At 35.1% G+C, this 21,020-nt stretch overlaps 1 protein-coding gene across 5 annotated transcripts in view; it reads right to left on the reverse strand.

Moving 5' to 3' along the window:
* The window catches only part of ATAD1 (ATPase family AAA domain containing 1), a 54,948-nt gene that overhangs the window by 25,464 nt on the left and 8,464 nt on the right, over positions 1-21,020 (reverse strand). For all 5 annotated transcript variants that reach the window (XM_055080902.1, XM_007125537.4, XM_007125538.4 and 2 more), the window contains exons 3-6: positions 15,933-16,031; positions 13,955-14,075; positions 8,788-8,988; positions 1,676-1,782 (exon numbers count right to left, since the gene is read on the reverse strand). In XM_055080902.1, coding sequence (XP_054936877.1) covers positions 1,676-1,782; positions 8,788-8,988; positions 13,955-14,075; positions 15,933-16,031 — 528 coding nt within the window. The remainder of the gene's footprint in view (positions 1-1,675; positions 1,783-8,787; positions 8,989-13,954; positions 14,076-15,932; positions 16,032-21,020) is intronic.

The following is a 21,020-nucleotide window of genomic DNA, read 5'->3' on the forward strand; positions in this document are numbered from 1 at the left end:
TTAAGTCCATTCTCTAGTAGGTCTGCATCTTTATTCCCGTCCTGCCCCTAGGTTCTTCAGAACCATTTTTTTTTTTTAGATTCCATATATATGTGTTAGCATACGGTATTTGTTTTTCTCCTTCTGACTTACTTCACTCTGTATGACAGACTCCAAGTCCATCTGGACTGGTACATGTAAAAGTATGAAATTAGAACACTCCCTAACACCATACACAAAAGTAAGCTCAAAATGGATTAAAGACCTAAATGTTAAGGCCAGACACTATCAAACTCTTAGAGGAAAACATAGGCAGAACACTCTATGACATAAATCACAGCAAGATCCTTTTTGACCCACCTCCTAGAGAAATGGAAATAAAAACAAAAATAAACAAATGGAACCTAATGAAACTTAAAAGCTTTTGCACAGCAAAGGAAACCATAAATGAGACGAAAAGACAACCCTCAGAATGGGAGAAAATATTTGCAGACAAATCAAAGGCCAAAGGTTTAATCTCCAAAATATATAAACAGCTCATGCAGCTCAACATCAAAAAAACACACAACCCAATCAAAAAATGGGCATAAAACCTAAATAGACATTTCTTCAAAGAAGACATATAGATGGTCAAAAAGCTCATGAAAAGATGCTCAAAATCGCTAATTATTAGAAAAATGCAAATCAAAACTACAATGAGGTATCATCTTACACCAGTCAGAATGGCCATCATTTAAAAGTGTACAAACAATAAATGCTGGAGAGGGTGTGAAGAAAAGGGAAGCTTCCTACCCTGTTGGTGGGAATGTAAATTGGTACAGCCACTATGAATAAGAGTATGGAGGTTCCTTAAAAAACTAAAAATAGAGGTACCACAGAATCCAGCAATCCCACTCCTGGGCATGTATCTGGAGAAAACCATAATTTGAAAAGATACATTCACCCCAAAGGTCATAGCAGGACAATTTACAACAGCCAAGACATGGAAGCAACCTAAATGCCCACTGACACATGAATGGACAAAGAAGATGTGGTACATATATACAGTGGAATATTATTCAGCCACAAAAAGGAATAAAATAATGCCATTTGCAGCAATATGGATGGACCTAGAGGTTATCATATTAAGTGAAGTAATTCAGACAGAGAATGACAAATATCACATGATATCACTTATATGTGGAATCTAAAAAAATGATACAAATGAACTTACAAAACAGAAATAGACTCACAAACACAGAAAACAAACTTATGGTTACCAAAGGAGAGAGGGATAAATGAGGATTTTGGAATTAACATATACACATGACTATATATATATTTTTTAAAAGTTCCATAAGAACTGAGAGTAAAAACTATAAGGATTTATGCTAAGAGTCAAACAAAATGTACAGAATACTCATAGCCACTAGTCACTTCCTTTTCCTTGACATAGATGGTTCTAATACCCTGGTTTTCTCTCTTATTCTTGTATTTGTTTTGAGCATTTGGGAAATCTTTTTAACATTTTATTAATTACGAAGCCCTCAAAATGGATGAAGACATATACAAACCATATTCTTTCAGATTCTCATCATTTATTGGTAAGTATAAGCTATGAAAAATAATTTTGTAAATAAGCTTAACAAGCAGCCAAATTTTCTATTAACACCACCACCACCAATAACACAAATTAAAGCAGATTACTTTCAAATACCTGGCAGCTGTGATCAGTATCCAATCCATCCCAGAGACTCATAAACTGAGCTTTCATCATGGCTGTAGCTTCATGATCAGAACTTGAACGGTTTCGTAGAAAGGAGTCTAGAAGAAAAAAATCCTTAACCTTACAAATCAATAATAAATTATTCTTTACATAATTTCAAATCATTATTAAAAGCTGACAATTTTATGAAAGATTACAAAGAAAAGCGTTCGAATATGCCTTTTCATACATTATTCTGATATAACCACTTTGACAAATTATCCAGCAAATTAAAACAATCAATTCACAATCCTCATTTCTTTCCTAAAAATACATTCATACCAACATATATAAAAGAAGTAAAGGGGCTTCCCTGGTGGATCAGTGGTTGAGAATCTGCCTGCTAATGTGGGGGACACGGGTTCGAGCCCTGGTCTGGGAAGATCCCACACGCTGCAGAGCAACTAGGCCTGTGAGCCACAACTACTGAGCCTGCGCGTCTGGAGCCTGTGCTCCGCAACAGGAGATGCCACGATAGTGAGAGGCCCGTGCACCGCGATGAAGAGTGGCCCCTGCTCGCCACAACTAGAGAAAGCCCTCGCACGGAAACAAAGACCCAACATAGCCAAAAGTAAAATAAAATAAACAAATAAATAAAAGAAATGCATTTCCATTAAAAAAAAAAAAAGAAGTAAAGGATCTAGTGCTGAGAGGCTAAAAAAGGATCACGTAGTGTCTTAGAGCAAAAGTCTGTGTGCTTTGGCCCTAACTTCCCAGGTTCTCTGCATCCTATGTGTTCTTAATTATGGGATCACATCGTTTTTCCTCATATACTTTTCCTGGTAATAAATAAAAATGATACTGGAAAATCTCAAAACACTATTAACTGGGAAAATATAGGACAGGAAATGGTTTAAAACATACATGCTGGCATGCATGTACATATACGTTATACAGGGTAAAAAAATCTTTAATGAAATACACCAAATGCTAATAATTTTGGTTATCTCTCAGTGATACTGATTGACAATTTTAATTTTCTCTTGAATTCTTTTCTGTCTTCCAAATTATCTATATAATGAACATGAAATACTTTTAAAAGGGGGAAAATATTTTCCTTCTAGAACGAAAGGACTGAAAGGTGGTATATCCTAAGAACGAAAAAAAGACAATAAAAACAAATCCTATATTTTCCAGTACAATCGTATTTCAAATGTTTTGTCTTGTATCCCTTCAAATTACTGGCATTTCTCAATAACTTTCACATTTCAACATTAAAACTAAAACTTGAAGTCTGTCAATCATACATGCAAGTGACATGAAAATGCTTTTTAATGTGCTGGGTCCAAGCTTTAAAATACAAAAAAATTTTTAAAAAAGTAATTACAGGGCTTCCCTGGTGGCGCAGTGGTTGAGAGTCCGCCTGCCGATGCAGGGGATGCGGGTTCGTGCCACGGTCCGGGAGGATCCCACGTGCCGCGGAGCGGCTGGGCCCGTGAGCCATGGCCGCTGAGCCTGCGCGTCCGGAGCCTCTTTCACATTTCAACATTAAAACTAAAACTTGAAGTCTGTCAATCATACATGCAAGTGACATGAAAATGCTTTTTAATGTGCTGGGTCCAAGCTTTAAAATACAAAAAAATTTTTAAAAAAGTAATTACAGGGCTTCCCTGGTGGCGCAGTGGTTGAGAGTCCGCCTGCCGATGCAGGGGATGCGGGTTCGTGCCACGGTCCGGGAGGATCCCGCATGCCGCGGAGCGGCTGGGCCTGTGGGCCATGGCCGCTGGGCCTGCGCGTCCGGAGCCTGTGCTCCGCAACGGGAGAGGCCGCGGCAGTGAGAGGCCCGCGTACCACAAAAAAAAAAAAAAAAAAAGTAATTACAGCAAAAACACATTACTCTGACATGATAGTTTTGTGATGGCAAACATATACCCTGTATTTTCTTTTACAGTTCTAATCGTGTACAATATGTACCATTGTTGTACCATGTATTGTACCATGTGTTGTACCATGTACAATAAACGTACCCATTTATTCTGGATGTATAAAATCTAGTCATTTTAAAATTGCTTATTTTTTAAAGATAAATTGTGTAAGTTTAGCTGCCTACTTAACCACCATAATTCTGTTAATTATTCTTAAATTATCTTCATTTCTAAGAAGTGGTTCTGGCAAGATGGCTGCTTAAAATAAGATGAAAAACTTAAAATGCTGGATCAAAGTATAAATAACCTAACTATATCAGTAGTTACATTAAATGTAAATGGTCTAGCGTATGCAATTACCTGTTTAAGATATTAGACTGGATTAAAAAAACACAAAACCCAACTTTGTACTGCTTACACGAGACACACTTTAAATATAAAAGCTCAGAATGCTGAAGAGGGTGGAAAAAGACATGTATGTAAACACTGACAAAAAGACTGAATAAGATTTTTTTTAAAGTTAATACATATCTGATAAATAGTGCTAGAACAATTGGACATCCATATGCAAAAAAACAGACCTCGACACAGACCTTATACATTTCACAAAAATTAACTCAAAACAGAACACAGACCTAAATGTAAAACAAAAAGCTATAAAACTTATGAAGATAATACAGGAGAAAATTTAGGGAACCCTGGTTTGGTGCTGAAGTTTTACATACAACACCAACAGCACAATCCATCCAAGAAAAAAATGTGTAAGTTGGAGTTTATTAAAAATAAAATTCCTGCCCTGTGGAAGACATTATTAAGAGAAAAGACAAGCCACAGACTGGAAAAAAATATTTATTGTATAAAACACATATCTGATAAAGGACTTGTATACAAAATATACCAAGAACTCTTAAAATTCAACAAGAAAACAAGCCAGTTAAAAAATGAGCAAAAGGGCTTCCCTGGTGGCGCAGTGGTTGAGAATCTGCCTGCCAATGCAGGGGACACGGGTTCGAGCCCTGGTTTGGGAAGATCCCACACGCTGCAGAGCAACTAGGCCCGTGAGCCACAACTACTGAGCCTGCGCGTCTGGAGCCTGTGCTCTGCAACAAGAGAGGCCGCGACGGTGAGAAGCCCACGCACCGCGATGAAGAGTGGCCCTCACTCGCTGCAACTAGAGAAAGCCCTTGCACAGAAATGAAGACCCAACACAGCCAAAAATAAGTAAATTAATTAATTAAAAAAAAAAATCCACCTTCAAAAAAAAAATGAGCAAAAGATATGAACAGAGACCCCACCAAAGAAGATATACAGATGGCAAATAAGCATATGAAAAAAAAGATGCTCAACAATATACGTCACTGGGGAAGTGCAAATTAAAACGAGACACCACTACACACGTATTAGGATAGCTAAAATCCAAAAAATTGGTAATACCAAGTGCTGGAGAGGAGTGGAGAAACAGGACCTCTCATTTACTGCTGGTAGAACTGCAAAATGGCAGAACTGCTGGTGGAACTTTTAAATGCAAATAGCCACGTTGAGATACATTTGGTAGTTTCTTACAAAGTTAAACACAGATTTACCATATGATCCAGCAATTGAGCTCCTAGGTATTTACCCAGTTGAGGTGGAAACTTAAGTCCACACAAAATCCTGCATATCTCTGTTGTTAGCAGCTTTACTCATAATTGCACAAAACTGGAAGCAACCAAGAGGTCCTTTAATAGATGAATGGATAAACAAACTGTGGTACAACCATACAATGGAATATGATTCAGCAATATAAAGAAATGAGCTACCAAGCCATAAAAAGATAATGGAGGAAACAAATGCATATTGCTAAGTGAAAGAAGCCAGTCTGAGAAAGCTACATGTTATATGATTCCAACTGTATGATATTCTGTAAAAGGCAAAACAATAGAGACAGTACAGCTAGGAGTTTGGGAGGGAGGAGTTTGAGAGGGATGAACAGGTAGAGCACAGGGGATTTTTAGGGTGGTGAAACTATTCTGCCTGATATTGTAAGGGTAGATACATGATATTATGCATTTGTGAAAGACCACAGAACTGTACAACACAGAATGAACCTTAATATAAACTATGGACTTTAGTTATTAATAACATACCAATAATGGTTCATTAATTATAACAAATATATCACATTAACACAAAGTACTGATAATAGGGAAACTGTGTGTGTGGGGGGGAATATAGGAACTCTGTACTTCCTGCTCAAGTCTTCTGTAAACTTAAAACTGTTCTAAAAAATAAAGTTTAGTAATTAAAAAAAAAAGGTTACTGAATATCTGAGATTGCAAGAAGGAAAGAAAAAAAATCCTAGAGATCAGGAAAAGAGAGAACTGAAGAAAAGAACGGCGAGATTCTGAGGTGATTATGCCACTGTTTGTGTATGTGTTTGTGTACACAACAGGTATGCATGGGTAGCATCAGGAGGTTCTGCTTTGGTGTTAATATCCATGCTGAAGCCGAGATGCCCAAAAGGATGTACACTACAGAAAGTATAGACAAGAAAAAAAATTCTGCTCACCACTACAGGGAGTTAAGGACGCGTGTCTGTCTTGGCCTGGGCTCTGGAGGGAAATATGTCCCCCCTGAAAAATTTAAAACCAAGATCACAGGAACTCTCTCTCAGTCCTGAAGTCTAAATTCAAACTGCCATTCAGTCTAGGAACATCCAAGTTGAGAAATTAGAGCCTAAAGCCTCTAAATGGAAGAGAGAAAAACTACTCTAGATTATTTTAGGCAACACAGAATTCTCATATAAAAGCAAGTCCTAAGCAATCTAGAGTTAGAAATGACACACGGAAACAAATTACTATGAAAGAAAGTTAACAATATAAAGAAGTAAAATTTCAAACAGAACAATCCAAAGAAGTATATAAAAATAGTATGTTTTAAATTTTGAAGACATAAAAGGGACTGAAATTTTAACAGAAGAGCAAGTTATAGTGAAAATAGATAAATTTGAAAAATAAACAAACAGAACTTCTAAAGTTCAAATATAATTGGCAGAATACAAACCCAATTGTTGCAAGATTGAACATAGCCAAGCAAAGAATCGCTTTTTATTACTTACTAAATGACTGACTGACTTTTGAGTTGCACCATTATTTTATGTATCGACAAAAATTTTTAAATACTGCCAATTAAATTATAACATGCTATCCCAATTTCAGAGATGTTAAAATGTAAAAAACTAAAATAAAACTGTATGTTTTAGAACTGATGAAATATGGTAGAGAACTAGATGCTACAACTATGGTAATGACTCAAAATTAAGTAGAGAGTTGAAGAAAAAAATATATATATATATAATAAAACAGAAGTCTTGCAATATTCAATAGCAACTAGAGAGAAAAGATAGATTAATTACAAAGAAATATTAGGCTATAAGCAGAATTCTCAAAAGTGACAAGAAAGACTGGTAGACAACAGACTTTTGTCTTTAAAACGCTGAAAGAAACTAATTCTGTATCATTTAACAATAAAAACAGAATCAACACATTTTCACACAGACAACTCACTGTACTCACAATCACTGCTGAAAGAATTTTGACAGACTTCAGTAAGAAGGAAATTAAATCCAGAAAAGGCAGGTGCAAGAAGTAATAGTGAGCAAAATAACTGGCAAAGTGGACCAGTATAAAAATAACTAATATGGAAAAGTAAGAAACAAGAGAAACTGTTAACAAAAACATATAAGAGATGAGAGGAATGATTAGTATTCAAGAGTTCTAAGGTCCCTGTATTATTTGGGAAGATGCGAGAAATAATTAGCTTAGACTTTTAAGACAAGTAGCTATGCTAAATGTACGCTAAAAGAAAAAGAATACAGTTGACCCTTGAAGAAGGTACGAGTTATGGGCGCTGAGCCTTTCCATAATCCAAAATCCACATATCATTTACAGTTGGCCCTCCATATACATGGTTCCTCCGTAGCTGCAGTTCCTGTGGTTATAAGAGTTTTTACTGTTGAGAAAAATCCACGTATAAGTGGACCCATTCAAACCTGTTGTTCAAGGGTCAACTGTACGTAACTTCTAAACCTGAGGGAAAAGGGAATAAAAAAAGTACAAAAGTCCACTAGATTGGTAAATATCCATAAAAAGCACACAGTTATGTGGTAGAAATAAATCTAAGTATATCAGCTATCAAAATGAAAGTAGACTGACCACAGTTCCTGGTTAAAGAACCTTAGATTAAAATTTTTTAAAATCCAGCTATATGCTCCTTTGTGCAAAAGTCAAAGCAAAAATCCAAAATAAATGGAATAAACTGATGAGAAAGATACACAAGGCAAACAAGTAACCAAAATACTTTATATCTATACCTATCTTTCTGACTCTATATTTCTATATAGCTTATCATATTACATATTATAATAGTAAATTCATTCAAAGCTACAGTTTTAATTACTGTAGCTTTATTATAATATATAAATTATAATAAAAATATAGATGATCCATAAAATAGAGAAAAAGTCCACTAATATAAAAGTCATGACATAAAGAGAAAGATGATCTCTTTATAAGTTGACTGTCCATATGGCAAGGAATTAAACTAGATTCCTACTTCACGCTATATATTTTAAAAAGGAGAGTATTTATGGAGGTAGTGAAGGGGCTTGTAAACCAGACACAAGAAGTATAAACCATAAAGGAAAAAAACTGATAAATGTAACTACATTTAAATTTAAATCTCCATAAAAGAAACTATCATAAAGTGAAAAGATAAGCCAGTCTAGAAAATATTTGCAATCATAACAAAGCATCATCAAAGAATTACTAAGAAAACTGCAAATAGCCCCAAAGAAAAACCGGCAATTTACAAGCAAGGAAACCTAAATGGCTAATCAACATGTTAAAAGATGCACAAATTTACTAGTAAGCAGGGAAACACAAAACTGATGAGATAATTTTTGCTCTTTAAGTTGACAAAAATTAATGATACTGCCTGAAAAGATAAGTTTTCGGGGAGTATGTAGGGAAACAAACTGTATACTGGTGAGGGTGTAAACGGGTATAACCACTTTGAAGAATTGGTAATCCTAGTGAGGTTGAAGGTGGACACATCACACAACCTAATGGTTCAACTTCTAGATATCTACTCTGGACAAACATATGCATGAGGAAACGTACACGAAAGTCCACTGCACACTGTTTAGAAAACATAGCATACCTATTTCATCTATAAAGATGATGGAAGGCTGTAGCTTTATGGCAAGGGAGAAAACAGCAGCAGCCAGTTTCTGAGATTCTCCATACCACTTATCCGTCAGTGTTGAAGGCTGAAGGTTAATAAATCGACAACCTGCTTCTTTGGCTGTAGCCTTGGCAATCAACGTTTTACCACAGCCTGGAGGCCCATAGAGAAGTACACCTGGAAATTAACATGTTATTTTATTATTTCCTTTAAGAGACAGAGATATTTGCTAGTTTATGGGATAATCAACATAATATTAATTCTGTCCACTTGAAACTTTTTCGCAATATTCCCTTCCATTTTTATTAATCTTTTCTTATAGTAGAAAGGAAGGTGCTATATTCTAAGTTTGTGTCAGTGATGACATGTATTTGGGATTATAGCCCCCTTGTGCTTCCTCCCTTCATGAAATGGTCCAGTTCAGGATATTAAAGACAATCATCTTGACATCCAAACTCACACCTCTTGATCAATGGTTGACAAATAAAATCGTCTAATGCCCTTCCCCTTCACAAGCTAACAGCCCTGTGAGCACAATGACAAGAGCCCAGAGAAAATGAACAACTTCAAAATAGACTGTAGAAAACACTGTTTTGCTATTGCTCAGAGACTTAAGATAATCATCTTTTCTTAAAAAGAAATCACCAGTCACTCCTGTTTTAATTTCCTAGGAATAAAACTATATTATTAACCTAGAGTCTCCACTGACAGCAATTTGCTGCTAAATGCAATTTAAGGTAAGTCTTTTAATATATAACAGATCTAAACAGGTTGAGGTCTTGAGCAATTTGGGGAATCATCACCAACTGTTCTTCATCTAAAATGAGGTAGCATTTTCTAAGTTAATATAATACTAAAATTATGGCCCTGACTACAGATCATTTACAGACAGGCCTGACAAAAATCATCATCTGCAAACTTCTTTAAATATTTGCTTAATCTAGAGCTTCTCGACTTTTCTCATGTAATAGCGCTTAAAGAATGACAATATTGGGAATTCCCTGGTGGTCCAGTGGTTAGGACTCGGTGCTTTACTGCTGGGGCCTGGGTTCCATCCCTGGTTGGGGAGTTAAGATCCCACACACCATGGCCAAATAAATAAATAAATAAATAAAGACAATTAGGCAGCATGCTGGGGTAAAATGGAGAGAATTTGGAGTTATCCAAAATATTCCTATTATGTAATAAAAATAAAAAACAAAACATGAGGGAAGAAAAGTAAGTACTTTATATAAACCCCCCCCAAACTTACATTTTTTTTTTTTAAATGAGAAACTTGAGCTTGGTTCTATAACCTAGCAAATTTTTTTCATCCCAAACATTTCAAAATAATGTTCAAACTCCTCCTCAAGCACACATAGATTTTTCTAGTGGTCTTAATAATTCTTCAAGTTCAACTAACTCATGTTTAATCATTTTAAATTAAACCCTTCTAAAGCTGATTTAAAAATTTAAATCCATAAGCACTGCCAGAATATGTTAATATTGTCAGGCAGTCCTTGCATTTTTTAATAACGTTCATTTAGGTACTAAAAGTTTAGTTAAGTCAGTTAAATTTGAACCTTCTACTGACACTTTTAGATGGCTCATGTGAACAATACAGAACATAGTCTAATGCCATCGAATTCAAGTGAAGCTGAAAACATATGGGATAACATATGGAGTTATTACATTTTTTACTTTGATCATATAATTTAATATGGAATGTAGGTCTACTAGCAAACTTTTAATATGTATTACTTGAATCTCAGGTTTTTAGAACTAATGATGCAAAAGTCTTCATATTTTGTTGACTTTGCAGGTACACCATCACTTCATAAACACATGGAATACTCTCAGACTGTCAGATTTGTTTCAAAGTATTCATTTATCAGTTTGAATATTTTATTCCTAATAGTTTAGTTTTGGTACCTCCTAGTAGGATTAAGTTTTTCCAATTATTTCAGGGATTGTAATTAGTATTATTAATTGAGCAGTTATTTACTAATGTCTAAAGATTTAACATGCAATGAAAACTTTTGGATTTCATAATCTTCTGGAGGATGGAGCTGTGACAGATAAGGTTCAAAATAGGAACAATCAATGCTCACTTCTTGACCTGGGTGGTAATCACATGAATGTTAGCTTTAAAATTATTTATTCAACTCTTTAATCCCCATTTCTGTATGTATCTTAAGTTTCACTAAGATTCATGTTGTCCCATCTGATACTTTATCAGTGAGTACAGCAATAATATTATTTGAAAATGGCATGTTTTCTATATCCTTTGTTGAAGTGGACTCCACCAAGTTAATATTTATGAAGATAAACGAGTGGTTCTGCAAATGAATGTGAGGCATTTAGCTTTAATTATTAGTTTTATAACATTTTAATTAGTTTTTAGAACTTAGTCTGATACTTTTACAACCATTTTCAACAAAATTAAAAATGTGTTTATTATTTTGTGCTTTGTAGAGACTTAAAAATTCAAACCCCTCTTTAAGATGGATGTTTTTGACAAAGGCTTTACTTCCTAAGTGCTGCATGCAAATACAAGATCTAGGATGAGGAAGAAAAGAAGTATTGGGACAAACAAATCCAAATTTGAGATAATCCTCATTAATGAAAAATATATTACCTTATTAGTGACCAACTTTTCTTTCTTTCTTTTTTGGACTACTTTATTTACTTTCAAGGTTTAATAAAAAATTTGTCCAAATGGTGGAAAAATAAATATCTGTAAAACTACTTAAATACAGAGTACTGGGGGGAGGGGGGGTGAGTTGCAGGCCTTTATGACCTCAGAAAGTCCATCTTTCAAAACATATATATCTTATCTACATTTTAAAGAATGCATCAAAACATGGAGTATGAGGACATTCACAAACATAAAAGTTATGTGCCAAAATAATGATTACTGAATTCAGATTTTATAGAAAGACCATACAGCATTCAAATTGATTTTTTTTTTTAATTTTTTGTTTTTTTAATATTTATTTGGCTGTGCCGGGGCTCTTAGTTGTGGCATGCGGGATCTAGTTCCCTGACCAGAGTTCGAACCCAGGCCCCCTGCATTGGGAGCACAGGGTCTTAACTACTGGACCACCAGGGAAGTCCCTCAAATGAATTTTAACTATTGTAAATTTTTAAATGTTTGGGGGGAAGAAAGGGTTACATTTTTTAATGCAACCATCAGTATCTTATGGCACGTTCTTGTAACCAATAAGTGACACCATATCTTTATATGTTATTAAGTATGATTATCACGTGTCACACATTCATGACATAACAAATCATTCTCAAATTAACTTTCTGTGAGGCAGTGATCAATTTCAGCTTAGCCAGCAATGAACTAAGGAAAACATAAAATTGGCAATAAAGCCATGACTCTAACCTAGGTAACCTATTTCCAGTCCCCAAATGGAACAAGTATGGTATGCAACTGATTGTATACTCTGCTTCTGTACACCAATATCCAATTTATGTTGGAGGTCAAAAAGTAAATCAATGATTTTTCAAAGTTTTGTTCTTGGTAAAAAATTTTCCAAAAATGCAAAGCTGAAAAAGCTCAAATAGTAAAACTTTAGATCACATAATAAGGAAATACTCATGTAACTTATAAAAATTTTAAAATACACATAGGAACCACCTTCAGTTTTAGATAATGCTTTTAAATAAAAAGCAGATTTACATAAGGCTGTTAAAGTACTCCCCCATAATTTGGTATCTGCTATGCTAATTGGGGCTTTAAACCACGTCCAACTGGTGAAGTCACCCAGTTACCTGGCCTAAGCCATCACTGACGAGAAAAGCTTTCTCTAACAGCATAAAAAAATTTCTTAAATTCATTAACATTGTGAAAATGTGACATAAAAATTGACAAAAGTTCTTTCTTGTTCACACTATAAACAACCTGCAAGAGGGTACTGAAGAACTTAGTAATCCAACATTTGCCTTACTCTTGATCTGGGCTCAGATAAATCATCTGAAATTTTCTCTGGGGAAAAAAAATTTTTTTTTTTAAATCACAATAGAGTAAATGCTTCTTGTCAGAAAAAAAGTAGCTTTGTTGATTCAGAAAGTAAAATACATAAAAAAGATTTGTTGTTTTAGTTAACAAAAAGAGAATGCCATTTTTGGTGGTAACGGTCAGCCTCTATTTACCAGAAACAAAAATTTTCTACTTCATAAAAATGTACAGTTATTGGCTTCAATTACCTTTGAAATATAAATTAATGCACTTTTTGATATAGCTGAAAAATTACTAAGATTATAAACTACAACTTAAACATGTTATTTTGATATTTCTAAAGATCCTTTTTTGAGAAATGCATTTGTCTAATAATTTGATTTCAGTCTTGACTAGCAACCTCTCTAGTTTTGGCAATACAATAAAGAGAAGCTTCTACTAGATGGCAATACAATAAAGAGAAGCTTCTACTAGAAGCTTCTACTAAATAAGCTACGCTACAGCGTTTGTATTTGAAAGCCATGGCAACACACTTCTACAGATCTCACTGTCAATTATCATGTAAGCTACATTTGAATCGCCTTTAACAAGTCTTAAACATGATCAATATATGAATGGTCAATAATAAAAGTATTATATTTAAGGATGTAGTTATAAATACTTTCAATTCTTGAGTTCCAAGGCTTTTGAAGTAATCACCAACTAGGAATAAGAAAATGTTTCCCTTAAAAATAAGTAGTATTTAATTTCTAGTTCATCTGTAGTTCACTACTTCCTTAAAAACAAAACCAAACAAAAAACTACCACTGCAATCTAAAATAAAATTACCAAGAGGAAAAAAAATCACTAGAATCGTGAAACAACCAGAAGTCTTATCTTGAAGACAAAAACCCACACTGTTACTTTGAATTATTTTTTTATCCTCTATTTCCCTAATTTCATTTTCTTGTAAGTAATAAAAATGAATTTGAAATAAAGGGATTTTTTTGATATGTGACTATGGGGAAAAACTTTACCTAAATTTGGAAGCTGAAGAATAAGCAATTATTTTAAAATCATTATTTATAAAACAGTTCACTGGATCTCAGCAATCTCTTGAAAACCCAACTTCAAAAACACCAGTTCTATAATGGCAGAAAGTTTCCACGTTTTCCAGATTTTCAATGCGTTAGCAAATATAAACTTTTACCATACCTTTTGGAGGCTGCAAAAGCCTGGAATTTTCAAACAAATGCTTCTTTTTGATAGGTAAGATGACTGTGTCTTTCAGATCCGTAATGACATCATCCAAACCTGCTATATCACTCCAAGTAACCTGGTAAAAGTTAATAAGGTCAGCATGAAGTTTTACAGCTAATGTATATTCACCGAAGTAAAAAAGAATCCCCCCAAACGGCAAGCCTTAATGATACCTAAATAGTAAAATTATACCTAAATAATAAAAGTTTGAAATGATATATTAATATAAGTACTTTTAAGCAACACTGAAATTATTAAACTACCATGAGCTGAAATTTAATAGTCAACTACCTATTCAAAAAAAAAAAAAAGGTCCTAGGTCCAACACTCAAAACTCTGAGTTTTGGGATCTAATAAGCTGACCTCACTCCATTAAGATGAGGAATTACTCCGCCAAGAAAAATGAGAGCCAGCTCTGACAGACAGTTCAGCACTAGCTGAGTGGTCTAATTCACAGATGATGCTGTCAAACATAATAGGAATGAATTTAGAAATAAGGGTTATACTCACCAAACAGGGCTTCTGAATTTTACTAATTAAAAGTAAACTGTGTCAAAACTTGTCTTATATATTTATTGAGAGTAAACGGGGATACATTTTTTCAAAACTGATACAGCTTGTGTATTTTAAAGCCTTCTGACTCAGCTTAAAAAATTTTTTTTGGGGGTGGGCACTGGATAACCTAACTGAAAAAGACCTGAAAAACAAACAAAAACAACCTAGCTTTAATTTGGAGAGTAAAGGGGCTGGAGGTGGGGCTGGTCGGAAGCAATATTTACAACACGTTTATTTTCCACAATAAAAAAAAAAGTGAAAAAGCGCAGCCAGATCTGAAAAAAATCATCACTTACTTTCACTGTAGCTATAGCAAAGAACTGAGTTCATTTCAAATGGAGGATTAATTCTGGAAAGGCATGTATGTCTCTGTGCACACAGATATTAATAGACATTGTAGATTTTTACTTTCTAGATTTGGAGATAAGGATATCGTATTTCACTCTATTTATTGACACCTATTGTTACAAAATATTCACAGAGGATTTTAGAGTTTATAAATTACATTAATCTGATGCTCAAAATAATCCTTTAGAAGTAGGTACAGCAGGTATTACATTGTCCCTGGATTATACATGAGGGAACTGAAACACAAAGAGAAAATAATTTACCAAGGCCATAAATGGAAAAACTGGGATTCAGAATCTTGTGTTGTCTATCATACCTTATAAAAAATCTAGATTTGAACTCCAAGTCAAATATCCACATGACTTAAAGCAGTAACTTTATATGCCACAAAGGTGAATATATAAAAGTACAGGTTTAACTAAACAAATGTGCACAAAAAAAGTTAACACAGCAGGCCCAAGATAATTATCCTTGGAAAGGCCTGCTTGCAAGGCTAGCCCCCCTGGCTGGAGTATGGGAGATACTTAGATTTCGGGAGAGCTTCCTCCATTTTCCTGATGAGAACAGCTCACTGTGCCTAAACTGTTTGTGCAAACAATATGGTTTATGGTGGATACCTGTTTGGCTTATGGGAGTCTAGAACTTTGACACATGTTAGGAAGATGCAGTCTATGTGACCAGTCCCAATTAAAACCCTGGGCCCTAAGTCTCCAATGAGCTTCTTTGGTAGATAGCATTTGACAGGTGTTCTCATAACCTGTTGCTGAAAGAATTAAGTGCACCCTGTGTGACTTCACTAGAAGACTCTTGGAAGGTGGTGCCTGACTTCCTCCAGACTTCATCCCACGCACCTCTTTCTTTGCTAATTTTGCCTCGTATCCTTTTGTTGTAATAAATTATAACCAGGAGTATGATGACACTGAATCCTGTGATTCCTCCTAGAGAATCATCAAACCTGGTCATGGTCTTTGGGACTCTTGATAGAAAATGCTAGACAAAAAAAATATTAAATAAGATTAAAGATACCTACATGCATGTTAAGAGGGTCTACTAGATGAGCAGCAATACTCATTTCATATTCTGAAAGCTTCACATTTTTCACACCGATTTGCTTCATTAATTTTTCTGCCTAGAAAGAAAAAACAAGCAACCTCTTTTAGTTTGATATTTAGACACTGGCACTCCATAACATGTAACTGTGAAGTCTAAAGAGCAATGAACAGACATACAAGATTTTCCAGAGATATTCTATGCCACTTGTTTCATCCTTCCCCATTCTTAAGTCCTTAAGTAAAAAAAGATTTGAAGGTCTACTCTACAGAAATCACGGCAATTTAAACCAGCTTTTGGGAAATGAGAAAATAGGGTACATGATTGAAGAAATATATACATGGCCTCTCATCGCTCCAATGAGATTCTAAGGTCCAACTTGATTTCTCTTTCCTAGCAGGATTATCATGACAGGTGAAAATGAAGCCTCAAGATGAAAGATCGAGGAGTTAAGGCTATCAAGAAATGGACAACTGGAGTTTCTTTCCTTCAATTGACAGAGTATCTGAAAACAGGTGCCCAATTTTCCTCAAATTACCCATATATCTACAACAGGTGTTCAACCTAACTAATTTCAAATTGTTCTGAGATACTATCCTTTTTAAAGTCGATTCTTGGGGCTAGGCAACCAGAGATAATAAAAATAATTTTCAATTATAAGTATACTTGCATATATTTTTAGAGCTGGGCAAAACTAGCCTTAAAGCTATACGCTCTAGCAAAGCAACACAGCTTTCAACTAAAATAAAAATAATGTTAACAGTAAAACATTTACTGAGTGTGCCAAATATTATGCCAAAATACTGTAGATGGATTAACTCATTGAATCCTCAGAGAGATCCTATGAGGTAGGTACAATTTCTCCCCAACACAGAAAAAGAAACTGAAGCGTAGCTCAGACAAAGTTATTTGTCTTAGGTTAACAGTTAGCAAATGGAAGCGGCAACATACGAATCCAGGCAGTCCCAACTCTAGAGCCTATACCTTAACCATCATATATATTACCTTGGTTTCCTCAGTTACCTGACTGGAGTTTGTGGCAACTAAAGAGTCTTTAAAAATCTAGACATAATATATTCAAATATCAATTAAGTGAACAGTTTTAGAAATGAAGGTGCTCTGGTAAATCATATTTACCTAAATTTTGGTTGCTACATTTTCCTAGAATACTTTTGATTATATATAATCTTGTTATTTGTCAGGGGTATTGCTACTCTTAAAAAAAATCACATCATACAGCATTATAGTTATAGACTGGTTAGAGGATCAGGACGTGTGTTGATCATATCCTAGTAATATAGCATTTTTTTTTAAAGTGCTATGAACCACATCATTTTTCCTATTTAGCCACCCCTCTGAATCAATGGATAAAGCAGCCTTTTCCAGATTCTTTTATCTCTTTCTTACAATTATCTTCTCTTTCACTGACTTTAAATGTGTCAGCTATGAACAGTATCCTGTTTTCTGTACCTATAACAGCATTAATTTCTCTTCTTTTCCTTTGTTCTTCTATAAATGTGAAGCCATCCCACATGTGTTCTTTCTAGGCCGTGCTCTAATACAGTGGTTCTCAACCAGGGGTGATTTTGGCCCCCTAGGGGACATGTGGCAATGCCTGAAAATACTTTTGGTTGTCACAACTTGGGTGGGTGGGGAGGTGCTACTAGTATCTAGTCAGCAGAGACAGGGATGCTGCTAATCAATCAAGAAGGCAAAGGATATCCTGCCTCCCCGCCCCCATCATCTGGTCCAAAATGGCAGTATTTGAAAAACCATGCTTTTCTCTCTATTAGCTACTTGCCCTTAAAATTTTACTCTAGGCCACAATTGCCTCTTGCTACCTTTATTTATATTTGGAATTTCCTAAATAAAAATTATCAACTATGTTGTTTACTTTATAGAGACAGAAAATGCTATAGTTGAGTTTACCTAGAATCTTTTCTCCACAACAGCAGTTCCATTTAACAATGTCTTCAGGTTGCATTAATAACATTGATAGGAAAGAGAAAAAAAATTAACGTTTATTGAGCACCTACCACATTCCTGGCACTGTGCTGGATACGGTTTACAATCAACCCTTGAAACCATCCTGAGAAGTAGCTATTATTCTTCTCATTTTTTCAGATGAATAACTCAAGGGTCAGAGAAATGTAAAGAACTGGCAAGATTACACAGCTATGAATTAGCATTACCAGAGCTCAAACTCTGATCTAACTTCAAAGCTCATGTTCTGTTAAAACACTAACATTTCTCATTTGGGAGAGAAGAACATGCTTAACACACAAGTAAATGAAAAGAAGGCACCCCAAAACACATCATACCGGTACCAAACTGTGTTCCAGGAACAAGTTATCCAATTGTCTAGCTCTGACACATTTAACTGAGCCCTTATTTCTAAAATGTTTTACCTAGAAAAACAAAATTATGATTGGACTACTTGAAAAATGGCTTATGCTCATGCAATGCTTTACTGTTTACAGCTTAATGACAATTACACTTTCTAGTCACCCACATTTGCTTGGGTTTTAAAGTGGGTCTCTCCCACTCTGTGGAGGGAAAATGGTGAACTGTGGGTGAGGAGTCAGAGGTAGGAGGGAAACTTACTTTATACCCATCTTTTAAACTGTTTCATAGTATTTTTTATCCTTTCACTCTATTTCACTTTTTCTCCATGTAAAGTATTATTTAAAAAGTAAAGAAGTGGGGTAGGAAATAGTGAACTAATATTTCTGCCTAGAATGAGGAAGGAGGAAATGGAGTAAAGGAGCAGCAGAATAGAAACATTCATTTCATAAAGGTTCTAAAACATTCATAAAATTGGTTGTTCTTCTGGAAGAATAATTTTAGAAAGTTAGAGATAGCACAACAAGAGCGAAAAAACAGATGAATTCAACTGATTTCAAAAAACTTTTACTGAGGTCATAGCTGAAGTACTCCAATTTTAAGTGTAGACAGAGGAAATTGATATAAAGCTTTAAAAAATACATTTAAGTAGGAAATAGCAAAGAATTTGAAGAATTATCCTTATACATTAGGTATAAGCCTTTACCACAAACTTACATTAAAATTCTAACAAACACCCTTTTCTGGATATGCGGAGACAATTATCTTCTCTTTTAGCGTTAGTGCACTTACATCTTCTGACTTTATCGTATAACCCAAAAGTTGCTGGATAAGACGGCTTTCTACTATAATACTCTTCTGCTATGTTACTGTATAAAACACTATAATGCACTGAGTTTTACCTCGAGTTTCCCTCTTGTTGCTTTTCTTTCCTCATCACTTCTATCTATCCCCTTGGCCACTCAGGCAACACTAACTGCTTATTCCTTACTGATTTCCCATCTGAATTTCCTTATTTACTTCAGCTCAGTCTTCTAAGATTCAGCTCCAGTAAACCATGGTTTTAGGGCCATTTGATTGGTAATGCAGTTCACAATGGCTTCCTGGTGTCAACAAATGTTAGCTCTTCCAAATGGTAACTGGCATTCTATGATGGCTGCTCTTAAAAACACCTGGCAGTTGAGAGTTCCAGTTTAAGATTTCAGTGTATCAGCCCTTCACAAACTATTTCATCTATTACTCATATCAAAATAACTGAAATGAAGTTTTGAACCTTACAATATCAATGATAGGACTAAAAATAGGGAGACATTAAGTTAATGACTAAGGTCACAATATATATGACCTTCATGTGTATGAATTCTCAGTAGTGAATCTTTCCAGGCCTTTGACAACTAAACTACAATCTCAGGAATATTATATAGTCTAATTAATATGTTAAACAAAATACTGTATATACAAATGCCCAGGAGAGGTCAAGCATTAAGTTATTCATCCTGTACTTGAAAGCTCTTTAATAGTACACCTAGAGAGTCCCTGTTTTCTAACATCAATTAATCCAACCCATCCTTTTATTACAGACATACCTATCAAAACTCTTGTGCTACATCTCAATATGATCCAACAGTGGCACGTGCCCAGAAAACCCTTGTCCCTCTTTAACACTCTGCTGAAACCATCTCCTCTCTCATTACCAATTAAATATCCCACATTTAGTAAGGCTGGAAGTTTTCCTGGCTTTAGGCTAGAAATTATTTACAAATATCCTGTTTAATCCAAACGTAAGACTACTTCTAGGTTACTCTTCCTGATTTGAATGCACCTATGTCATCCTTCACCTTTCATCTCAAAACTGCACTGCCTTTAAGCTCACATCAGGCCCACGGATTATCTGGTAATCTCAAAACGTTATCTAAGCTTTTATAGTCAGTGTTCTTCCTCTGTGACCACAGGAGTCATACCTTCCTCCTCTCCCACACTGACATCTGATCTTTGCCCTCAATACGCACTCTAATTCCTTAATTCCTTTCTATACACCAACTAAATTATCCCCCATCTGACTTCCTAAATGGCCTGTACCAGAGAGTGTCTTCCTTAGAAACATACGATTCCTTACACTTATTGTTATACCAGTTAGCCCTATCTTCAATGCAGGTTCAACACCACCATTCAGTTTATCTGCTCCCAACCTGCTGAGAAATGCTCAAGAAGTTCATAAAAACAAACCAATTGAGTTCCTAATAAACTCATGCTTTCTTCAATTATGCCCTAATGTTCCATAACCTACTTTGATTTATCTCGTTATATACTAACCATATATTTACCTCAGCAGGTCACAAACCTCCTCCACTCCCAAGCACATTTAGCTATAACCTCTCCCCTTTGTCGAGAATAAAACAGTTAACTCTACCTTAAAATGTTCCTGTAACTACCGATCCCAATCCCTCCTGGTTCTTCCAGGACCAACCTCCCTCCTCTTTGGCAGCAACTCTCCACCTGCTCCGCTAGACTTTTCCCCTTTCTTCTTTACCTTTCCCTCAGCAAACTCTGCAATGACTATGTTCGTTTACTTCAAATTACACTTGCTGTCCCCAGTGAATGGAAATTGCTCTCTTTAATGATTTCAATAAATTTACTGATTGCTTTTTTCGTTCACATTCCTCATGACATCTTCTCCTGGATCCTTTTATAATACAACATTTACAACCAATTTTCTTTTGCAACC

Source organism: Physeter macrocephalus, chromosome 20 (assembly GCF_002837175.3).
Source record: "Physeter macrocephalus isolate SW-GA chromosome 20, ASM283717v5, whole genome shotgun sequence".
Taxonomy (NCBI): domain Eukaryota; kingdom Metazoa; phylum Chordata; class Mammalia; order Artiodactyla; family Physeteridae; genus Physeter; species Physeter macrocephalus.